Raw genomic sequence first — 20,614 nt, forward strand, 5'->3', positions numbered from 1 at the left:
GCGGCGGCGGCGGCGGCGGCGGCGCGGCGGGTTCGAACCCGGGTCACCCGCGTGGCCGACCCCGGCCCCTGCCGCTCGCGCCACTGGGCCGCGCCCCGCCGCCGAGCCGCGCCGGCACCGGGACCGGGACCGGGACCGGGGGGGTCCCACACCCCACGGGGGACCCACACCCGACAGGGGCCGCCCACCCCCGGCTGTGCCCCAGCGGGTCCCTATACCCCATGGGGACCCCACACCCTAGAGGGACCCCACAACCAGTAGGGGCCCCACAACCCCATCCTATAGGGACCTCAACCCCCCCCCCCCAGCCTGGACCCCATGGGGACCCCACACCCTATAGGGGCCCTACATGCCCTAGCCTGCACCCCAATGGAGCCCCATACACTATAGGGGCCCTACACTGTATAGGGGCCCTACACCCCCTAGCCTACACCCTGAGGTGGCCTACTTGCTGTAGGGGCCCCACACCCTATAGGGGCCCTGCACCTCCCAGCCTGCACCCCATAGGGGCCCCACGCTGTATAGAGGTCCTATATACCATGATTGTACAGCCTATAGGGGCCCTACAGCCTATAGGGGCCCTATACTTGATACTGGCCCTACAAACCATGGGCCCTACCCCCTATTGGGGTCCCACACCTATAGGGCTCTACACCTGCTCTTGGCCCTGTTGCCCCCACCCACACCCTATAGGGGCCCTGCACAGCCCCAGGGCTTACACCCTATAGGGGCCCTACAGTCCCGCACGCTACACCCAATGGGGTGGGCAACGGGGCTGCCCCCAGGGTCCCCCCACCCCCCACCCCACGGGCCCCGGCTGTGCACAGCACCCCAGACACCCTGCCCAGAGCACCCACGGAGACCCTGCACCCCACGGGGCTGTTACACCCCCCAGGGCCCCCCATCCCAAAGCAGGAGCCACGCGCCGTCTCTCGCTGCCTTTATTTCGGCTGCGCTCGTCCCCCAGCAATAAATAAATAAATAGGGGGAGGAAGGGGCATGGGGGCCCCCCGGGCTGCCGGGTCCCGGTGCACAGCGGCACGATGGTGCGTGGTGGTGCACGGTGCATGGCGGTGCATGGCGGTGCATGGTGCACGGTGGTGCACGGTGGTGCACGGCGGTGCACGGCGGCGCGCGGCCCGCTCACAGCACGATGTTGTCCTCGTAGAGGGAGAGCAGCAGCAGCACGGCCCAGCCAGTCAGCAGCCCCACGTTGTGCAGCGCGAAGAGCAGCCAGGGCCGCTCGTCCCGCACGTTCATCATGGCCGGCAGCTGCGGGACGGGGCAGGGCAGGGTCACTGCGCGGCGCGGCACGGCACGGCACGGCACGGCGCGGCACGGCAGCCCGCACGCGCCGGGGCGCCTTGCAGCGTGCACGGCGCGGCACGTGCAGCCCGGCTCGGCAGCCGCCCGCTCACCATGTCGCAGAGGGCCACGTAGAGGAAGAGGCCGGTGGCCACGGTGAAGATCCAGGCCTCGAGCTGCGGCCCGGTGGCCACGGCCAGGGCGATGTAGAGCCCCAGGAAGGCGGTGAGGGCGCTGGCGCCGTTGAGCAGCAGGGCCCGGCGCACGCTCAGCCCCGCGTGCAGCAGCGCCGCAAAGTCCCTGGCAGCGCGCGCCCGCGTCACGCGTCGGCACGGGCCCGGCGCTGCGGGGCCGGGTGGCAGGTGCTGCCCCGGGCACCCAGCACCCACCCAGCACCCCACACCCTCTGCCCTGTGCACCCACCCTGCAGCCTGCACCCCCTGCACTGTGCACCCAGCACCCCTCCTGCACCCCGCACCCCCTGCACCATGCACCCACCCTGTACCCCACACTTCCTGCACTGTGAACCATGCAACCTCCCCTGCACCCCACACTGTGCACCCAGCACCCACCCTGCACCCCGCACCCCCTGCATCGTGCACCCACCCTGCACTCCACATCCCCTGCACTGTGCACCCAGCACCCCTCCTTCACCCCCCACCCCCTGCACCCCCCCACCCCTGCACCATGCACCCAGCACCCAGCACCCACCCTGCACCCCGCACCCCCTGCATTGTGCACCCACCCTGCACCCCGCACCCTCTGCACCATGCACCCACACTGCACCCCCCCACCCCCTGCACCATGCACTCAGCACCCCTCCTTCACCCCACCCACCCTGCACCATGCACCAGCACCCACCCTGCACCCCATACCCCCTGCACTGTGCACCCAGCACCCGCCTGGCCCTGCGCCTCGGCACGGTGCACCCAGCACCCCCCGTCCCCCGTGGCGCCCCGGCGCGGGGCGGGGCGCACCCAGCTCGTGGGGCAGCTCGTGGCAGAGCACGGCCAGCGAGGTGGCCAGGCCGGTGCGCCAGGAGGCGGCGAAGGCGGCGCCCATGGCCAGGCCGTCGGCGAAGTTGTGGATGGGCGTCGCCCGCCGTGATCATGTAGGGCAGCATGCGTAGCTCTGCGGGGCGCGTCAGCGGGGGGCTCGCCTGCCTCCCCGGCACCAGCCTGCCCATGGCCGCATCCTGCCCCCCAGCTGCCCCCCACCCCTGGCTGCCCCCTGCCCCCATCCTGCCCCCGGCCCCATCCTGCCCCCCAGCTGCATCCTGCCCCCCCCGGCCCATCCTGCCCCCAGCCCCATCCAGCCCCACGGCCGCATCCTGCCCCCAACCCCATCCTGCCCCCGGCCCCATCCTGCCCCCCTGGCCCCATCCTGCCCCCAGCCCCATCCAGCTCCATGGCCGCATCCACCCCCCATGGCCGCATTCTGCCCCCCAGCCCCATCCTGCCCCCTGGCTGCCCCCTGGCCCATCCTGCTCCCCTCCCCATCCTGCTCCCCATCTGCATCCTGCCCCCCATGGCCGCATCCTGCCCCCCGGCTGCCCCCCATCCCCGGTTGCCCCCAGCCCCATCCCGCCACCGCCCCCCGCCCTCCCGCGGCGCTCGCAGCACGAGAGCCGCCGGCGCCATTGCAGCGCACCGGCCCAGTGGCCTAATGGATAAGGCATCAGCCTCCGGAGCTGGGGATTGTGGGTTCGAGTCCCACCTGGGTCGCGGCGGGCCAGCGCCCCCTTTTTGCTCGCCCCACCGCCCCCCCCCCCCCCACGGGGCCCTTTGGGACGCTGGGATGGGACGGGGGGGGGGGCGCCGTGGGGCGGGGGGGTCCCGGGGGCGCCGTGGGGCTCGTACCGCGGCTGCGCAGCTCCTGCCTGCTCTGGCTGAGGTGGGCGTCTTCCACCCGCACCTGGGGGCAGAGACGTGGGCCGGGACCCCCAACCCCTGCGTCCCCCTCCCGGGACCCCCAGGACCCCCAACCCGTGCACCCCCCAACCTTGCGCCCCCTGGGACCCCCAACCCCTGCACCCCCCTTCTGGGACCCCCGGGACCCCAACCTTGTGCCCCCCAGCACCCTGGGACCCCTAACCCCTGCACCCCGGGACCCCCAACCCTGCACCTCCCTCCCGGGACCTCCAGGACCCCCAACCCCTGCACCCCCCCTCCTGGGACCCCCCAACCCCTGCACCCCCGGGACCCCCAGCCGGGGGGACTCCCCGAGCTGGGGCCAAAGGAGGGGCAGGACCCGGAGCATCGCTGCCCCCCGGCACCAGCTCCCTGCCCCACGCCGACCCGCCACCCCCGGCCCCCAGCCCCACATCGGTCCCCCCCAGACCCATCCCCATCCCGTGCCCGCCGCCGCCCCGGCTACCAGGTCGGAGCAGGAGGAGCCCTGGAGCTGCTTGCGGCGCCGCATCTCCTCCTCGCAGAGCTGCAGGGCCACGGCGTGCTCGCACCGGCCGCCCCCCGGCGCCTCCGCCTGCGCCGCCACCGCCGTCAGCCACCGCCACTGCCACCGCCGCCGCCCCCCGGCCCCCCGCCGCCGCCGCCCCCCGCCCTGCCCCACCTCGGGCTGCTCCCGCGCCAGCAGGCTGAAGAGTTTCTCCAGGAGGAAGAAGCCGTAGAGCCCCCCCAGCACCGCCAGCAGCTTCCAGGTGGCGTCGGCGGCCCCCGCCTCGCCGTGCCCGTGCGCCCCGTCCGCGTGTGAGTGAAGGCCCAGGAACTGCGCGGGGGCAAGGTGGGATCAGCCGGGCCCCGGCACGCGCACGTGCAGGTGTGCACGAACACACGTGCACACAGAAATGCGTGCACACAGATGCATGCAAGCGCATGTGTTTGCACACACACGTGAGTGCATGACTGCACGAGCATGCACACACGTGCACACATATGTGCTCATGCTTGCACAAGTGCACACGCACACACACGGGTGCATCATGCATATACACACACGCACCCAGGCAAACACTTACACGCTCACACGTGCACACATTCACACGTCCTTGCAGAAACGCACGTGCACGCATGCATGCACACAGGCACGAATGCACGTGCACACACGTGGGTGCATTCAAGTGCACACACGCACCCACATTGGCGTGCGCGCACGTGCCCACGCTCACACGTCCTTGCAGAAATGCACATGAACGCACACACGCAGGCACGAATGCACACGCATGCTCAGGGCGGGCTGTGCTGCCGGGTGCGCCGAGCGCGCTGGGGCTCAGCGGGGCGCCGTGCCGGCTCCCACCTGGGGCACGAGGTGCAGCAGGGCGTCTCCGGTGAGCGAGCCCACGGCCAGGCTGACGAAGAGCTGGATGACGTAGCGGTGGGCGCCGGCGCAGGCGGTGCAGAGCAGCAGGGTGATGCCGCAGAGGGAGCACAGGCACACCACCAGCGTGGCCAGCGAGCCGTACACGTACTCTGGCGGCACACAAGCGCCGTCACACACCGTGGTGGCCCGCTGCCCAGCGTGGCACGGTGCACGGTGCAGCCTGTTGCATGGCACAGCATGGTGCAGCATGCTGCACAATGCGGCACACTGCATGGCGTGACCCGCTGCACAGCATGGCATGGTGCATGGTGCAGCACGGTGCATGATGCATGGCACTGTGCATGGTGCACAGCATGGTGCATGGCACCGCATGGTGCATGGCAAGGTGCATGGTGCACAGCATGACATGATGCATGGCACAGCATGGTGCATAGCGTGGCAGGGTGCATGGCGCAGCACGGTGCATGGCGCAGCACAGTGCATGGCAAGGTGCATGGTGCGCAGTGTGGCATGGTGCATGGCACAGCATGGTGCATGGTGCAGCACAGTGCACAGCACAGCATGGTGCAAGACACAGCATGGTGCATGGTGCATGGCAAGGTGCATGGTGCACAGCGTGGCATGGTGCATGGTGCAGCATCGTGCATGGTGCAGCACGGTGCATGGTGCAGCATGATGCATGGCATGGTGCATGGTGCACGGCACAGCACAGTGCAGGCCACAGCACGGTGCACGGCGCAGCGCGTGGCACGATGCGGGGCGACTCACTCTCGACGGTGCTGAGCTCCCCGGCGGGGCGGGCGGCGGGGCGGGCGCCCGAGCAGGCGCCGCTGAGCTGCTGCTGGAGCAGCGCGGGGCCGAGGCGGGTGAAGTCGGCCCGGGAGAGCGCGGGCGGCGGCGCCCAGGCCGTGCAGCTCCAGCAGGGCGCCGGGGCCAGGCACACCTGGGGACAGCGGTGCTCAGCGGGGCGGCCCCGCGCCCCCGTGTCCCCGGGGGGCTCCGGGCACCCGCTCACCGTGTCCCACGCGAGCTCCTGGCGGAGGCGGCGCGGGAGCGGGTGCCCGCAGCCACGGTGTCACCGTCCCCGTGCTCGTCCCCGTGCTCGTGCCCGTGGGCGTCCTCGTGTCCGTGCGTGTCCTCGTGCCCGTGGGTGTCCTTGTGCCCGTGCGCGTCCTCGTGCTGGTGCTCCGCGGGGACCAGCTTCAGCTGCTCCATCAGCGCGCTCAGCCCTGCCACGCGCCCGTCAGCCGGCCCCGCCGCCCTGCCCCACTGCCCTGCCCCATAGCTCCATGCCCATGGCCCCCTGCCCATGGACCTGCACCATGACCTGGCCCCATAGCCCCTTCCCCGTGGCCCTGCCCCACAGCCCCCTGCCCCACTGCCCTGCCCCATAGCTCCATGTCCACGGCCCCCTGCCCCATGGACCTGCCCCACGGCTCCCTGCCCCACCACCCTGCCCATAGCCCCTTCCCCACGGCCCCCTGCCCCACTGCCCTGCCCCATGGCCCTGCCCCATAGCCCCTGCCCCATAGATGGCTCCAGCCCCCAGGCCGGGGGGGAGGGAGGCCTGTGCCCCACATGTCCCAGCTCCCCATGGGTCCAGCCCCCCCCATGCAAAGGCCCAGAGCCCTGCTGCACCCCCAGGCTGCACCCTGCACCCCACCCCTGCACCCCCACCCTGAGCCCCCCACCCTGCACCCCCCTGCCCGCCCTCCCGTGCCGCCGGCTTCACCCTCCAGCGAGAGGTTGTGGGAGCCGTTGCGAAGCGCTCGAAGATGTAGTCGAGGAAGAAGCCGGGGGGCGGCAGGGCCCGCAGGCAGCTGCCGCGCACCGCGTGGGCGCCCAGGGTGGCCAGCACCCGCTCGGCCAGGCCGGCCCCCACCCGCGGCGCCGCCGCCGCGCTCTCCGCCAGCACGCGCGCCGCGTCACGCAGGGCTGGGCGACGCCGTCAGCCGGGCCGGGGCGGCCCCCGCATCGCCCCCCCCCCGCGCTGTGCCGCCCGGGGGCTCCCCGGCACCTGGCTGGGTGTGCAACACCCTGGCACGCGGCTGGGCGTGCAACACCCCTGCACCGCGTGTGCACCTGCATCCTGGCACCCGGCTGTGTGCGCAACACCCCTGCACCGTGTGTACCCCCGCACCCTGGCACCTGGCTGTGCATGCAACACCCCTGCACTGTGTGTGCCCCCACACCCCGGCACGTGGCTGTGCGTGCAACACCCCTGCACTTGGCTGTGTGTGCAACACCCCAGTGCACTGCATGTACCCCCTGCACCCCAGCACACAGCTGTGCGTGCAACACCCCTGCACCACGTGTGCCCCCGCACCCCAGCACCCAGCTGTGCATGCAACACCCACAGCACTGCGGGTGCCACCTCCCCATGCCCCGGTGCACGTGACATCCTTGGCGCCACAGGTGCCACCTCCCCATGCCCCGATGCACGTGATGGCCTCGGCACCGCGGGTGCCACCTCCCCATGCCCCAGTGCACGTGACGGCCTCAGTGCCGTGTGTGCCACCTCCCCACGCCCCGGTGCACGTGACATCCTTGGCGCCGCAGATGCCACCTCCCCATGCCCCGGTGCACGTGATGGCCTCGGCACCGCGGGTGCCACCTCCTTGCGCCCCGGTGCCCGCGTGCAGCCCCCCGGTGCGATGTGACACAGCGCGGCGCGGCGTTGGCGGCTCACCTCGTGCTGCGCGGTGGCGTCGCCGCGGTAGTTGCGCTGCACGGCGCCCAGCAGCCCGGGCCACCGCCACCTCCAGGCTGGGGCCACCGGGCGCCGCGGCCCCGGTGAAGGCGGCGTGGAAGGCGCGGGCGCGGGCGGCCCAGTGGCCGGCGGCGGCCGCCGCGCAGGCGCCCGCGGGGTCGCTGAGGACCAGCAGCACGGCGGTGCCCAGCCAGGGCAGCTCGGAGGCCTCCAGGCGGGCATCGCCGCGGCCCCCCTTGCCCACCAGCCCGAAGACGTCCTCAGCCGAGATGCACTGCGGGCAGAGGGGCAGCGGGTGCGTGGGGGGCAGCGCGCCGGGGGGACGGTGCAACGGGGACGCGGGGCCATGGGGGAACATGGGGACATGGTGCCACAAGAACATGGTGCCATGGGGAACATGGCACCACAGGGAACATGGGGACATGGGGAACATGGGGACATGGGGACATGGGGAACATGGAGCATGGGGACATGGGGACATGGGGAATGTGGGGACATGGGGACATGGTGCCACAGGCAACATGGGGACATGGGACATGCGGAACATGGAGCATGGGGACATGGTGCCATGGGGAACATGGTGCCACAGGGAACATGGGGACATGGGGAACATGGGGACATGGTGCCACAGGGAACATGGGGACATGGGGAATGTGGGGACATGGGGACATGGTGCCACGGGGAACGTGGGGACATGGTGCCATGGTGCCATGGGGAACATGGAGCATGGGGACATGGGACATGCGGAACATGGTGCCACAGGGAACATGGGGACATGGGGAACATGGGGACATGGGGACACAGTGCCACAGGGAACATGGGGACATGGGACATGCAGAACATGGTGCCACAGGGACATGGTGCCACAGGGATATGGGGAACATGGTGCCATGGGGGACATGGTGCCACAGGGAACATGGGGACATGGGGAACATGGGGCCATGGGGACATGGTGCCACAGGGAACATGGGGACATGGGACATGCGGAACATGGTGCCACAGGGACATGGTGCCACAGGGATATGGGGAACATGGTGCCATGGGGGACATGGTGCCATGGTGCCACAGGGGACATGGCATGGTGGCATGGTGCTGTGGTGCCAAGGTACTACAGGGACATGGTGCCACTGGAGGGATGGTGCCATGGGGACATGGTGCCGGGGGGACACAGTGGGGCAGAGGGAAAGGCAGCAGCATGGGGGCGGGCTGCAGGGAGCAGCGGGGCAGGGGAGCAGTGTGACACCCGTGCACCCCCCATGGGGACACGCACCCCACAGATGCCCCCAAGGTCCCCCACCCCCCAATGCACCCCGACATCCCCCGGCCCCACACACACCCCTCCGGGACCCCCCAGCCCCACTCACCCACCGAGGTCCCCCGGCCCCACGTGCACACCTCCAAGATCCCCCAGCCCCAATGCACCCCTGGTGTCCCCCAGCCCCACGTGCACCCCTCCGGGACCCCCCAGCCCCAATGCACCCCGCTGAGGTCCCCCAGCCCCACACACACCCCTCTGGGACCCCCCAGCCCCACACACCCTGCCGAGGTCTCCCGGCCCCACGTGCACCCCCAAGCTCCCCCCCAGCCCCAATGCACCCCCCCCGGGACCCTCCAGCCCCAGTGCACTCCGCCGAGGTCCCCTGCCCCACACGCACCCCCAAGCTCCCCCCCAGCCCCAATGCACCCCGCCAAGGACCCCCGGCCCCACACGCACCCCCAAGCTCCCCCCCAGCCCCAGTGCACCCCGCTGAGGTTGCCCAGCCCTACGTGCACCCCTCTGGGACCCCCAGCCCCAATGCACCCCACTGATGTCCCCCAGTCCCACGTGCACCCCCAAGCTCCCCCCCAGCCCCACGCGCCCGGCCACAGCCACCCCACTCCCCCATGGGCACAGAGGGCACCGGTGGCCGGGGGGCAGCGGCCGGGGGCTCGGCACAGCCCGCAGCGCCGGCGCCCTCGCGGCACACGGCACACGGCACGCGGTGCCACCCGGCACCTCGCAGGCTGCGCGGGGCCCACGTGCCCCAACAGCACCCCGCACGCGGGGACCGAGGGACCCTCGGCGGCGGCAGCGGGACACCGGGGAGGGCGCCCGGCGCCGGGGGCAGGGAAGGACGCGCCGCCGCCGCTGGAGTTTGACCCGGGGCGCCCGGCGCTTTCCACACGGCGCGGCGTGGCACGGCCCGGCCCGTCCCGGCGGGCGCCGTTCGTTACCTTTCCACACGGCCCGGCGGGGCAGTGCGCACGGGCCGCGGCGGCGCCCACGAGGGATTCCACGGCGGCGCGCGGCAGCGAGCCTTCGCCCGACGACAGCAGGGCCCCCAGGCCCCGCGGTGCCGCGGTGGCGGCGGCGGTGGCGGCGGCGGCGTTGGGGGCCCCCAGGCACAGGGCCAGCAGGGCCAGCAGCGGGGCCATGGCGCCGCGGGGGCCTGCGGGCGCGCGGGGAGCCGGTGGGCCGCGGCGCTCGCTCGCTCGCCCGCCCGCCCGCCGGCACCGGTGGTGGCAGTGGTGCTGGCGGCAGCTCTAATCTCCCGGGGCCGCGGCGGTGATTGGCTCGGGGCGAGATTGCCCCGGGTTAACCATTCCTCAGGGCCCCGCAGAGGCAGGCTGCGCCCGCGCCGCCCCCCCCCCCCCCCCGCGCCCCCCGGCGCCCCGGTCCCCCCCCGGCACCCTGGTCCCCCCCAGCTGCCCCAATCCCCCCCCCAGTGCCCCACACAGGGGCTCAACTCGCCCCCGGGGCTTCGCTCACACCTGGGTGCTCGGCTCACCCGTGGGTGCTCGGCTCAACCTGGGGCGTTAGGCTGGTGGCTGGGTGCTCAGGTCAACCCCTGGGTGCTCAGCTCACCCCCCTCAAGTGCTCAGCTCACCCATGGGTGCTTGTCTCGCCCCTGGGTGCCAGGCTCACGCCTGGGTGCTCGGCTCGCCCATGGGTGCTCGGCTCAACCCGGGGCGTTAGGCTGGTGCCTGGGTGCTCAGGTCAATCCCTGGGTGCTCAGCTCACCCATGGGTGCTTGTCTCGCCCCTGGGTGCTCAGCTCTCCCCAGGGTGTTAGGCTGGCGCCTGGGTGCTCAGCTCACCCCCCCTGGGTGCCAGGCTCACGCCTGGGTGCTCAGCCTGCCCATGGGTGCTTGCCTCACCCCTGGGTGCCGGACTCACGCCTGGGCGCTCGGCTCGCCCATGGGTGCTCAGCTCACTCCAGGGCATTAGGCTGGCGCCTGGGTGCCCAGGTCAACCCCTGGGTGCGAAACTCACGCCTGGGTGCTCGTCTTGCCCATGGGCGCTCCTCTCAGCCCTTGGTGCTCAGCTCACCCATGGGTGCTCAGCTCGCCCTCGGTGCTAAACTCACGCCTGGGTGCTCACCTTGCCCTCGAGCACTAAGCTCACGCCTGGGTGCTCCTCTCACCCCTAGGTGCCAACCTCTCCCCCAGGTGCTCAGCCTACCCCGAGGTGCTCAGCTTGCCCCAGGCTCTCGGTTGCACCCATGGGTGCTCCGCTCACGCCTGGGTGCTTGTCCCGCCCCTGGTTGCTAAGCCCACGCCTGGGTGCTCATGTCATCCCTGGGTGCCAACCTCTCCCCCAGGCGCTCAGCTTGCCCAGGCTCTTGGTTGCACCCGTGGGTGCTCGGCTCACACGTGGGTGTTGGGTGTCTCCCCCCTGGGAGCTCGGCTCTCCCCAGGTGCTGCGCTTGCCCCCAGGGTCCCCGTCTCCCCACCGGGTGCTGCAGGCGCCCTGCTCCCCTCGCGGCTCCCCGACCCGCCGCGGCCCCCCCGCGCTCGCCCCCACACCGGCCCCCGGCTGAGCCCCCAGGAGGTCACCCGAGCGGGCGGTCACCTGTGGGGCGCGAGGTCCTCGGGGTGGCGGTGGTCAGGGCTGGCGCGGGTCGTGCGGGCGGCCCGGACCCCGTTCCCATTCCCGTTGCCGTGCCCGTCCCAGTCCTGGTCCCGGTCCGGGTCCGGCGTGCACACGTGTGCTCCGGCGGCCCCGAGCCCCGACGGGGAAGGAAGTGAGTCAGCCCCGCCGCGGCCCTGCCAGCGCTGACGCCAGCGCCCCGGCTCCGAGCCCTGCGCCCGCCGCCCCGCGCCCGCCCCGGGGCCCGCCGCTGACTCAGGGGCGGCAGAGCCGGCCCGGCCGGTCCCGCTCGCCCGGCGCTCCCGTCCCTGCCGTTCCGGGGAGGAGGGAGAGCCGGACGCCTCCGGTACAGCCCCGGGCGCTCGGCAGCTGGCAGAGCCGGCCAGGGCGGCCAAGCGCACTCCGGGGCTCAGCGGGGCCGGGAGCGCCCGAGGCACCGGGAGGAGGCAGCGGGGCGGCGAGCGGGGCCAGCGTGGGATCCGGCAGCCCTCCCACCCTGGCACTCGCCAGCCCCGGCTCGGGGCTCCGGCCGCGTGGCGCCGGCGGGAGTTGCGCCTGACGGGGGCCACCCGGGTGGCACACGGCACCGTGGCGTGCACGGCACAACATGGCGCAACGTGCGCACCCCGTGCAGGGACCCGCCGTGCCGCGGGTGCCAGGCGCAGGGTGGCACAGCCCAGGCGCCCCGGGCGCCCCCAGCGCCTGCCCTGTGCTCAGACGGGCGCCACGGTGCCGTCGCACGGGGCGAAGGGCCGCGGCCGGCGGCGGCCGTGAACCCTCCCCGCAGCCAAAGGGCAGCCGAGACGCCCCGGGGCGGCCCGGGGAAAGGCAGATAAGCCACCGCGGCGCGGCACAGCGCGGCACAACGCGGCACAGCGTGGCACAGCGCGGCACAGTGCAGCGTGCCAGACCGGCCGGGGCACGCGGCACTGCCTGGGCTTGCGGCCTCCAGCCTCCTCCTGGACCGTTAGCGTGGGCGCCCATCACCGTGGCGTCTGGGCTGCCCTTGAAGCGCAGTGCTGTTGCCCCCCGCTCCGAGGTGGCACCGAGCACCCTGCGGCGCAGCAAGGGGGGCTCGTGGGACCCTGCCAGCCCCACGGCCCTCCGTCCCCCCAGGGCTGTGTCAGCGCCGGTGCCCACGGACGGGGCTGTGGGGCCCGGTGCTCAGAGCCAGGGTCCCCCCGGCTCTCGGGGCCGGGATTGGGGTCCGTGCCGGCACCGCCACCCCGCCGCTGGGCCCCTGCCGCGCAGCGCCGCGGCCCTCGTGCCCGGGCGGGAGGCACCCTGGAGTTTGCCCGGCCGCCCGGTTATCTCCCCGCTATCGCCCGTGATAACCCCGCGCTGGTCTGTGCTCCCGCGGCCGCCGGCTGCTCGGCCCGGGTCCAGCGCCGGAGCGGCGGCCCTGCTTCCCTGTGGTGCCGTGGGGCGGGTGTCCCCCAGCCGTCACCCCCCCGGCCCTGGGCACGCCGGGGAGGGGAACGGGTGCCCAGAGCCTGCTGCGGTGCTGCCCCGAGGTGATGGCACCCATGGGTGTCCTCGGGGTGCAGCTCCGCGCGCCTGGGGCACCCCCACAGCTGGGCCCAGTGGCCTAATGGATAAGGCATCAGCCTCCGGAGCTGGGGACTGTGGGTTCGAGTCCCACCTGGGTCGCGGCAGGTGGCTTTTGCTCCGCCAGGGACCCCCAGGGGACAGCGCTGGCCCCCTTTGGGGACACAGGGGACAGGGCCAGGCCCGGGGGGGGGGAGGTAATGACTGGGAAAAGCCCAGGTGGGAGGCGACCGGACACTGGTGGCGGAGCTGGCCCGTGGCCCAGGAAGAGCCAGTGCTCGGAAAACCCCAAGTGGGTTTTCCGCAGGCAGGGAAAAGCTTGGAGCGGGGCCAGCGTCCGCGATGATTGGGCAGAGAACTGGCCCCTGCTGCTCAGCAGAGGACGTGCAAAATCTGAGGCACTCGCTCGCTGTCTCTCTTTGACTCATTTTCTACTGGCAAGAGCCGCTCCGAGGCCTCCACGCTCCTGCGTCAGAGTCCGTGGGAGCGAAGCATCGCCCGCCGCGCAGGGAGGGGGAGCCGGGGAGCCCGCGCATGGCGCTGGGGGGCTGCGATGCCCTTGCGAGGCCGCTCTCGGCAATGGGGAGAGGGCGACGTGGGGAAGGGCTCGGTCGCGTCCCCATTCCGGGAAGGGCACGGAGCGAACACTGCCAGCCCCGTCCAGGCAGCGGAGCGACACGGAAGGGCCCGGGATCTGCCACGGGCGCATAACCGCAATAGCAAGGGGTTATGCCTTAATTATTGCCCACCCCGCAGCTCGGACGCAAGCCGTGTACCCAGAGACTGTCCTGAATTCCCATTGGAAACCAGCCGGCACGCATCCTTCTCCGCGAGAGGACCAGCAGCGCCGGGAGAGCAGGAGCCCTGCTGCTCCGGCCAGGGCTGCCGCCGAGCCCGGGAATAGCAAGCGGGACCCCACTGCCGCTTTTACCCGTGGTTCGTACGAAAGCGGAGCTGGGGCAATCCCGGCGCGGCTAACGGTGCCACGGCACGCCGGCGGCAGGCAGATCCACCGCGCTCGCCGGGCGCCCAGCCTCAAAGCATGCCTGCAGCTACCGGCCTCCAGGCAGACACTCACGGCGGGCGCTCGCAGAGGCCAAGCAGCTTCCTTGCTCCTTTCCGTAACAAAGATAAGGGTATTTGGGCCTTTCCTGGAAGGCGAATCAGTTCTGTGCAGTTTCTTTAATATTTAAATAATCACACAATTCTGCTTAGTGGTGGTAAAAGAATAAACCTCCAAGCACAGGTGCGTTAGCTTGCAGTGTTTGCACACACCGAGTGACAAGCATATTCTAGCTACAGCTATCTTTACGAGACAGCCGTCAAGTCAAGCTGTGTTTTCCAAGGCACTTGCAAAGTTAATGTTTGACAACAGGACACATCTGATTATATTATAATGTAAGAGGGATACAGAAGCAACTTCAAGCAACAGCATAAGGTAGAGGGTACGGCGGGCACGGCTTACGAATACCTATGCAAATGAGACAGTTTTCAGGATAAAACCACCACATTTGATGGTTTTGCTTAAAGACCGGCTGTTCTTTGAAGACAGGATCTCTGGCAGCTGTCCTTTATCTTCTTTTCAGCAAGCCAGAAGGAGAGGCTGCGAGTGTAAGTCTTGCTGAACGTTTGCCTTCGGTAGGAGGCTTACTCGCTGCGGGGAGAACAGACACCACATTGTTTGCTCTGTGATCATGTAATATTACCTGTGCTGTTCTTGTGACGGCCACGTGACTGCTCGGAAGGACAAGCCCAGACAGCGACGGGCTATTTCAAGGGCCTGCCGTTGCCTTACTGTTTCTCTAGCAATCAGGGTTGCTAACGGCACCGTTTGTCATGTCACCGCACGCCGCGATAAAAGCTTCCAGCCCTTTCTAACGTCCTGCCGGGGCAAGGCTTGCTGGCGAGCCTCGGCGGCCCCGCGCCGCTGCGGGCCACGGGCTCGAGCTGGCTGCGCGCTGCCGGGAGGAGCCGGCCTTCTCCCACGGCTCGGCAAGCCGAAGCGCCCCGAGCCGCCGGCGAAGCCACCGCTAACGGCGTATCCCCAGGGGTATGAGCCGCCGGGGACCCGCGCCTGCCACAAACGGCGGCACGGAGCGTTGTTTTCCTGCCTGCAGGCGACCGCGGGGCGTTCTGGCCCTCTCCGTGCCCCAGCGGCAGTGGACAGAGCCTCGCGCTGCTGGCAACAGCAAAGACGCTGATAAAGATCATTCCCTTGCGAAGCGATCCGATGTTATTTGAACAGCAGGCACCGGCTAACGCTGGAACTGGCTGTCCCCAGCGCAGGTCACCCGCTCTGCTGGAGCATTGCCGGGGGGGGGGGCTCCCCGGGCTGCTGCAGGCAGGGACCCTCCCGGCGTCGCTCCTCCGACCGTAGCGCACGCAGGAACTTCAGGCCCTTTTCCCTGCACAGACGCTGACATCCCGGCTGGCAGGGGGGTGTCACGTTGGCCGGATTCCTTCTCGGAGCAGCACTCAGCAGCCACGAAGTCATCGCGCGCGTCGTTTTCCAGGCCTTTACAGGCAGCCGCTTGCTGCGGGAAAACGTCTGCATGAGGGTCTAAGCCATGAGCGCCGCGGAGCGCCAGCCTGCGAAGCCTCGCGGCCCGGAGCCTGGGCTCACGCCGCAGTTCCGGCCCCCGGCCCCTCCAAGCCAGGACTTCGCCGCAGGCCCAGCCCTGCTCCCCACAAAGAGCCCCACCCCGGCAACCTACTGGAGTTTAACGTTTCTGATTTAAGACCACGATTTTTCTTAGTTTTCCCTTCTTTGTAGGGTGAACCCCCCGGGAACCCCGAGCTCAAAGCATCTTTCTGAACCACGTCTTTCAAGGCCAGATCTGCTCCGGCACTTCCCCCCCACACCCCCCCCGCCAGCTGCCCTGCAAGGGCTGCACCTTTTCATGCGCCGCTCGTTCAGGTTGCGTCCGTAAAGGGAATCTGCCTTAGCGCGTCCGCTTTACAGCCAGCCTCCTCCCCGAAGCCCTCCAGGCGATACAAGCAGATTTGATCTTCCTCCTCAAAACTGACTTTGTTTCTTACCCAAAGAGACAGTCAGGCCCTTCTGCTTAATCAAGATCAGCTTTGTTTCACTTCCCTGGGAACCGCAAGCGTCCCTGTGCTAAACCACATGTCACCTCCTGTGTTTTACAGGCTAATTAACAATAATTTGCTAAAGTGAGGTGTCAAACTCTCCATCCTTCTGGAAATTCAGCGTGCGTGTTTCAGTATGCCTAAGGATACTGTAACATCTATCGATATGAAGTAGGAAAATGCAAGACTGTAGGAGCCTGTAGGCCCAGCTCCAAAACTGGTGCAAAGCCAGAGCTAACCTACGAACGCAGACTGCCACTCAGCGCCAGAGCACCAGCGTAATCAGTGGGGAACCTCATCGCACACAGGTGAGGAGACCGTTTCTGACACAATCTCCACACCAGGAACGCGGCTTAGGGCAGAGGCAAGACGATTTTCAGAAGAACGAACTCTTGTGACAGTGAAAACCCGCCGCAGCTTTGTTTCCTCCTTTCAGGCCCCTCCGTAGCAGAGCAGGCAGCGCAGCAGCGAGTCCTTCGGCATCGCTTTGCTCGTCCTTGCTGGCTCGTAGCTGGACTGGTTTCGCGTGACCTTGTGATGAAAGCTCTCAAGAAAAGCGTGTTGCCAAGAATGCCATTTCACTGACACGACTCAGGCCTTCTATTTAAGGGCATCGTCTCCACCGTAAAACGGACCCTGGAGCCTGCCAAGCTACGGCAAACTAAATTCAATAGATTAATCTGTAGTTTAGAGTGATTAAATTAAGCAGAGTGCTTTGCCCTGTCAGATTTCTCTAGCTGCACACGCAGCCAAAACTCACTGCAGTCTACAGCAAGAGATCAAACACACCTGCAGCGCTAGGTTTAGCTGGGCTGTGGGTGGACTAACAACTTTTCCTCTCTTTATTCACAGCAAAAGTCCTAATACTGTGTAGCTAGGGCTCCACACAAAGACCATATAATAATTGCAAAGTATTTGAGTGATTTTAAGGTTCTTTTTAGATTGTTTCTTCTCTGCTGTTCACTTGATGACAGAGCAAAGTTAAGGTAGAGTGTCTGAGTCTTCTTTTATATTTAACTGGGAATTTCCTAGGTTCAAGATACTTGAGATTTCAGGAATTACTACATCCTGCAACATATTTTATCTAAAGTTACCAGCGAATAGTCTCAGGCTGAGCTCCATCTGAAAGGAATCACATTCTGATGTTAAAACTAGACTGATTCAGAATTTGTTGGAATCGAGGGCTCAGAGGAAGGAAGGTTACACATATCGATGTCATTTCCAGACGAATTAGAAGGAACTTGATGACGTTTCTCAGCTGCGCCTTGTCCACTCTGCTGCTCCAGACCAAAAGGCCTTCTGTCCCCAGGAAGGCGACGGACTCGCCGAGAGCCGTGGCCACCAGGCGGCAGACAGCTGAGGGGCGGTTGTGCACAGAGTACCTGTCACCCTCCAGACATTTCGGAGTACGGGGTCTCGACGGCTGAGCGCTTGTTAGGGTGTCCCAGTCACCTCCGTTTTCCACATCTGCCAGACCAGTGGGGACGGGACGCTTTTTTAAGGGTCACACTTCTGAGAACCAGCTTCTTTTATCACCGTAGAGGACCTGAGGGTAAACCAGCATTCTCTGAAGTGCGTATTTCCAAAGCAACACGGTTACAAAACACGGATCCTGAATCATCCTGACACCACGTTTCATTAACAGTGAAGTTCCTCCCTGGCAAGTCCCGATTGCGGCTGGCAGCTGCACCTTTCCCTCGGGCGAAACGGGAACTTTCTCGCTTGGCGCTCTCCCCAGCCACCCTCTCTGCCCAGACGGCACCGATCGCGGCTCTGCTCGCAGGGCCGGCGGCGAGGCCTCGACCCCAAACCCGCGCCCCCTCGGAGGCTGCCACCCCGAGCCATCCCCAGCCTCCGCCCCGGCTCTGCCGCCGCCGGTCTCGCAGGACCAAGGGGAAAGGCTCCGCGCCCCCGCAGAGGTGCCTGACCGCCGCCGCGCTGCGCTGCAAGGGACGAGGTGCAATCCTTCCCTCCTGCCCAAAGTCTCACTGCGCACTGCGGCTCGGGCCGCGTTTCTCTGTCGCCGCCACGCGAGAACACGCCAGCGACCCGCCACGTCGGATCAGAGCTCTCCTGGGGTCTTCGGGCAGAGGCCGTCACCCGCCTCGCGGCGCCTGCGGGGAGAGCAGGGCAGCACCCGCGCAAACGCAGAGGGCGCACGCGCCCCGATGGACGGCTCCGGCCTCGCTGGGATGCCGGCCCTGAGCCCGGCAGAGGCAGGCCCGCAGCAATCCCCGCAGCAGGCAGGCAGGCAGACCTCTCCAGGCAACTGTTTTGTACCCAAATTTGGCGTTTTTCATACCACTACCTGAGTCACCTTGGTCTCATGAGCGACACGGGTCCCCAGGCGCTGCTGGCCTTGCAGGACTCCCCTGCCCCGACGGTGCCCAGGGCTCCCCTCTGCGACGTTCAGCCATTTCTCCCATCGCGCCCCTTCCCCACCCGCAACATCGAGCCATCCCACGGCACCGCCTGTAACTACAGTCGGTTCTCCCGCCGGTATCTGCCCTGTCCGGCGGCGCCCCACGTCCTGTGCGGTTAGCCGAAGCCCAGGCCAGGGGCGTAGAGGCACGCAGCAGCGGAAAGTCAAGCAGCCAGCTCCTCGGCTGGCCGCTGCCCTGTGCTGTGCACCTGTGTTCTTGTCGGGATGGGAACGGAGGCAGGGACGCTCCCGCCCAATCTCCCTTGCGCCACACGGAGCCCCTGGAGGCTAACGAGATATCCCGTCCGATTACAGCCTCCTCCATCTTCTTCCCCCGCAGGCAGGACCCTTCCTGCTGCTTGCGTTGGGCCTGGCGTCACGAGGGGACCGCGGAGGCAGCGCGCTGCGACCGCCACCCTCCCCGCTCACCCGGCCGCGTATCCCACCGCTTGGGGACGAAGAGCGCGGAGAACCTGGCGCGAGGACGGAAGCCCTCTTCCCTCTGCACCGGGACGTGGTGCCCGCGGGGGAAGGACTGCCTTCGGCTGGGAGCGGCCACCCTCCCCGATCGTTCACCCCGGTGCCCTCTGCACGTCTCCTTCCCCTCGGGCCGGCCTGGCCACCTCGGCCTGCCCGGGCGGCGCTGCGACGCGAGGAGACCTCCGTTCCCAGCGCAGCCCCCCTCGGAGGGCGCCGTCCCGCACCAGCCCCCTCTTCCGCTGCCTCCTGCGCTTTCCCGGCTCCTTCGCTAACTGCCTTGCCTCTCCCGCGTCTCCCGCTGCTTTCCAAAGCAGTGCCTCCGCTCACCGCTCAGCCAACGCCGAACGGATCAGGCCTTGCGACCCTACAGGCTGGGGCCCTCCTGCAGCGTCCGGCCTCAGCCGCTAGGGATAGAGGAATCCTGCGAAAGCAGGTGTCCGGGGATTCAGCCCATTCCACTCTCATTTCTCAGGTCTACAAAGCAACAGCTCAAACAGGCTTTCCTGGAGCCTACTGCCTGTATCTGGCTGTTCCGCCTCTTCCCTAAGAAGAATTCCTCTCTTCCCAGCCACCATCGGAGAGCAGGTTCTCAATCGTTTCTTTCCTATCAGTCAGGATCAAACTCAAAAGAAACCCCACGACCTTTCCGTATCAAAAGTTGTTCTCATGCATGCCAAGAACTTTATGGCTTTGTCCCGTGTTCCCGATAGTGCTACGCTCTGCGCGGTTAAGGTCACACAGCTTCGTGATCCGCCTTATATCCAGTTCAGTGGTCTTTTTGCCTGTTACCTTTGCCCTTGAGTTACAAGGAAACACCTCTGGCGAACCCTGACCTTTGCCACGATCGGTGTGATTTACAGCCCCCTACGGGCTTATGTCAGCAATCTATGCAAGAACCCTGACACTCTCCCCTCTGGACTAACAAGTCTGCAGCTGTGCGCCCTCTTTTCCAGCCGGCTGTCATCTTCCTTCAGGAATCTACCTTCCTCCACAGTTAAAGGTGCCAAAGCCCTTCCGGCAGCACTGCCCCCACAAGCAAAGCATTAGCGCCTCCGTGCAGCTATCCCCACCTCGGCCTTTAGCGCCGACTGCGAGATCCCAGGGGAATAGCAGCTTGGCCCCAGCGACCTCACGTCACTTCCAGGGCCTCGTAGCGGTTCCGATCGATGGCTGGCACTACTATCGCTGCTCATAGAGATAAGCGGCAGGGACACAAGGCCAAAGAGCTAACGCGCCCCGGCAAGCTCACCGCAGCGCTCCACGCTCCTGCTCTGCTCCTGGCAGGCACGAACCTCCCCAGCCACCTCAGGGGAGCGGTGGCCACCTGCCTCCTGTCCCAGGCATGTGCAGCTCCAATGCATCCGTCCCTCTTCTTGAGTTAGCAGAGCCACAAGACGTTTACGGAGCTTGACAGCTGGGAACCCTGGTGGAAAGTAAAGCTCAGTTAGCAGCAGCGCAAAGCGGCCGGCAGGCACTTGTCTCCTCTTCATGCCCTCCACAGAGGAGTCACGTCCCCACACAGCTCGCTTACCAGCTCCTCGCCCGCCGGACACCTTCGCGCCTCCCGGGAGGGCGACACAGGGTTAACCGCCACGCGGCGACTCGCCCCTGTGCTCCTCTTTCCTCCCACCGCATCCCCAGGGCGGGCAGGGACGGGGCCTTCCCCTGCGCTCTCCCAGGCCCTGCAGGGCGGCGGGACACGGCACACGGGGGGGGGGGGGCCCCGCGGGGACCCTGAGGCCGCGGGGAGGGGAAGGGGCCTCCGCGCCGCCCCCCCGCCCCAGAGAAACGGAGCGGAGGGGGGAGATGCTCCCGCGGACGGGCAGGGGGAAGGGGCCGCGGCGGGGGGGGGGGGGGGGGGCAGGTCCCAGCGCGGGCTCCAGGCCCGGGGAAGGGAGGCGGCGGCGGCAGCACCGTCGAAGCGGCGGCGG

The 20,614-nt window shown here is 68.1% G+C and overlaps 1 protein-coding gene, 2 long non-coding RNA genes and 2 other non-coding genes across 5 annotated transcripts; 2 read left to right on the forward strand and 3 right to left on the reverse strand.

Annotated features, from left to right (window-relative positions):
* Positions 1-1,077: 1,077 nt before the first annotated feature.
* SLC39A4 (solute carrier family 39 member 4) lies at positions 1,078-6,966 on the reverse strand. The gene is given in 11 exon segments (XM_067292574.1): positions 1,078-1,272; positions 1,419-1,648; positions 2,283-2,394; positions 2,396-2,436; positions 3,165-3,219; positions 3,682-3,789; positions 3,877-4,032; positions 4,561-4,733; positions 5,353-5,527; positions 6,317-6,519; positions 6,942-6,966. Coding segments are annotated over 11 exon segments (1,407 nt in total). The 3' UTR covers positions 1,078-1,143.
* On the forward strand, positions 2,957-3,029 carry TRNAR-CCG (transfer RNA arginine (anticodon CCG)). The gene has a single exon. It is a non-coding gene; the product is annotated as a tRNA-Arg (tRNA).
* A 312-nt stretch (positions 6,967-7,278) lies between the features above and the next one.
* LOC136991362 (uncharacterized) lies at positions 7,279-11,234 on the reverse strand. The gene is made up of 3 exons (XR_010883562.1): positions 11,126-11,234; positions 9,509-9,723; positions 7,279-7,568 (listed from the first exon to the last, which is right to left on the reverse strand). It is a non-coding gene; the product is annotated as an uncharacterized lncRNA (long non-coding RNA).
* A 1,486-nt stretch (positions 11,235-12,720) lies between these two features.
* Positions 12,721-12,793, forward strand: TRNAR-CCG (transfer RNA arginine (anticodon CCG)). Its single transcript has one exon. It is a non-coding gene; the product is annotated as a tRNA-Arg (tRNA).
* Positions 12,794-13,868: 1,075 nt separating this feature from the next.
* LOC106487814 (uncharacterized) lies at positions 13,869-20,520 on the reverse strand. The gene is made up of 3 exons (XR_010883563.1): positions 19,933-20,520; positions 15,586-17,327; positions 13,869-15,225 (listed from the first exon to the last, which is right to left on the reverse strand). It is a non-coding gene; the product is annotated as an uncharacterized lncRNA (long non-coding RNA).
* Between the last annotated feature and the right edge of the window lie 94 nt (positions 20,521-20,614).

This window comes from Apteryx mantelli, chromosome 2, assembly GCF_036417845.1.
Source record: "Apteryx mantelli isolate bAptMan1 chromosome 2, bAptMan1.hap1, whole genome shotgun sequence".
NCBI lineage: Eukaryota > Metazoa > Chordata > Aves > Apterygiformes > Apterygidae > Apteryx > Apteryx mantelli.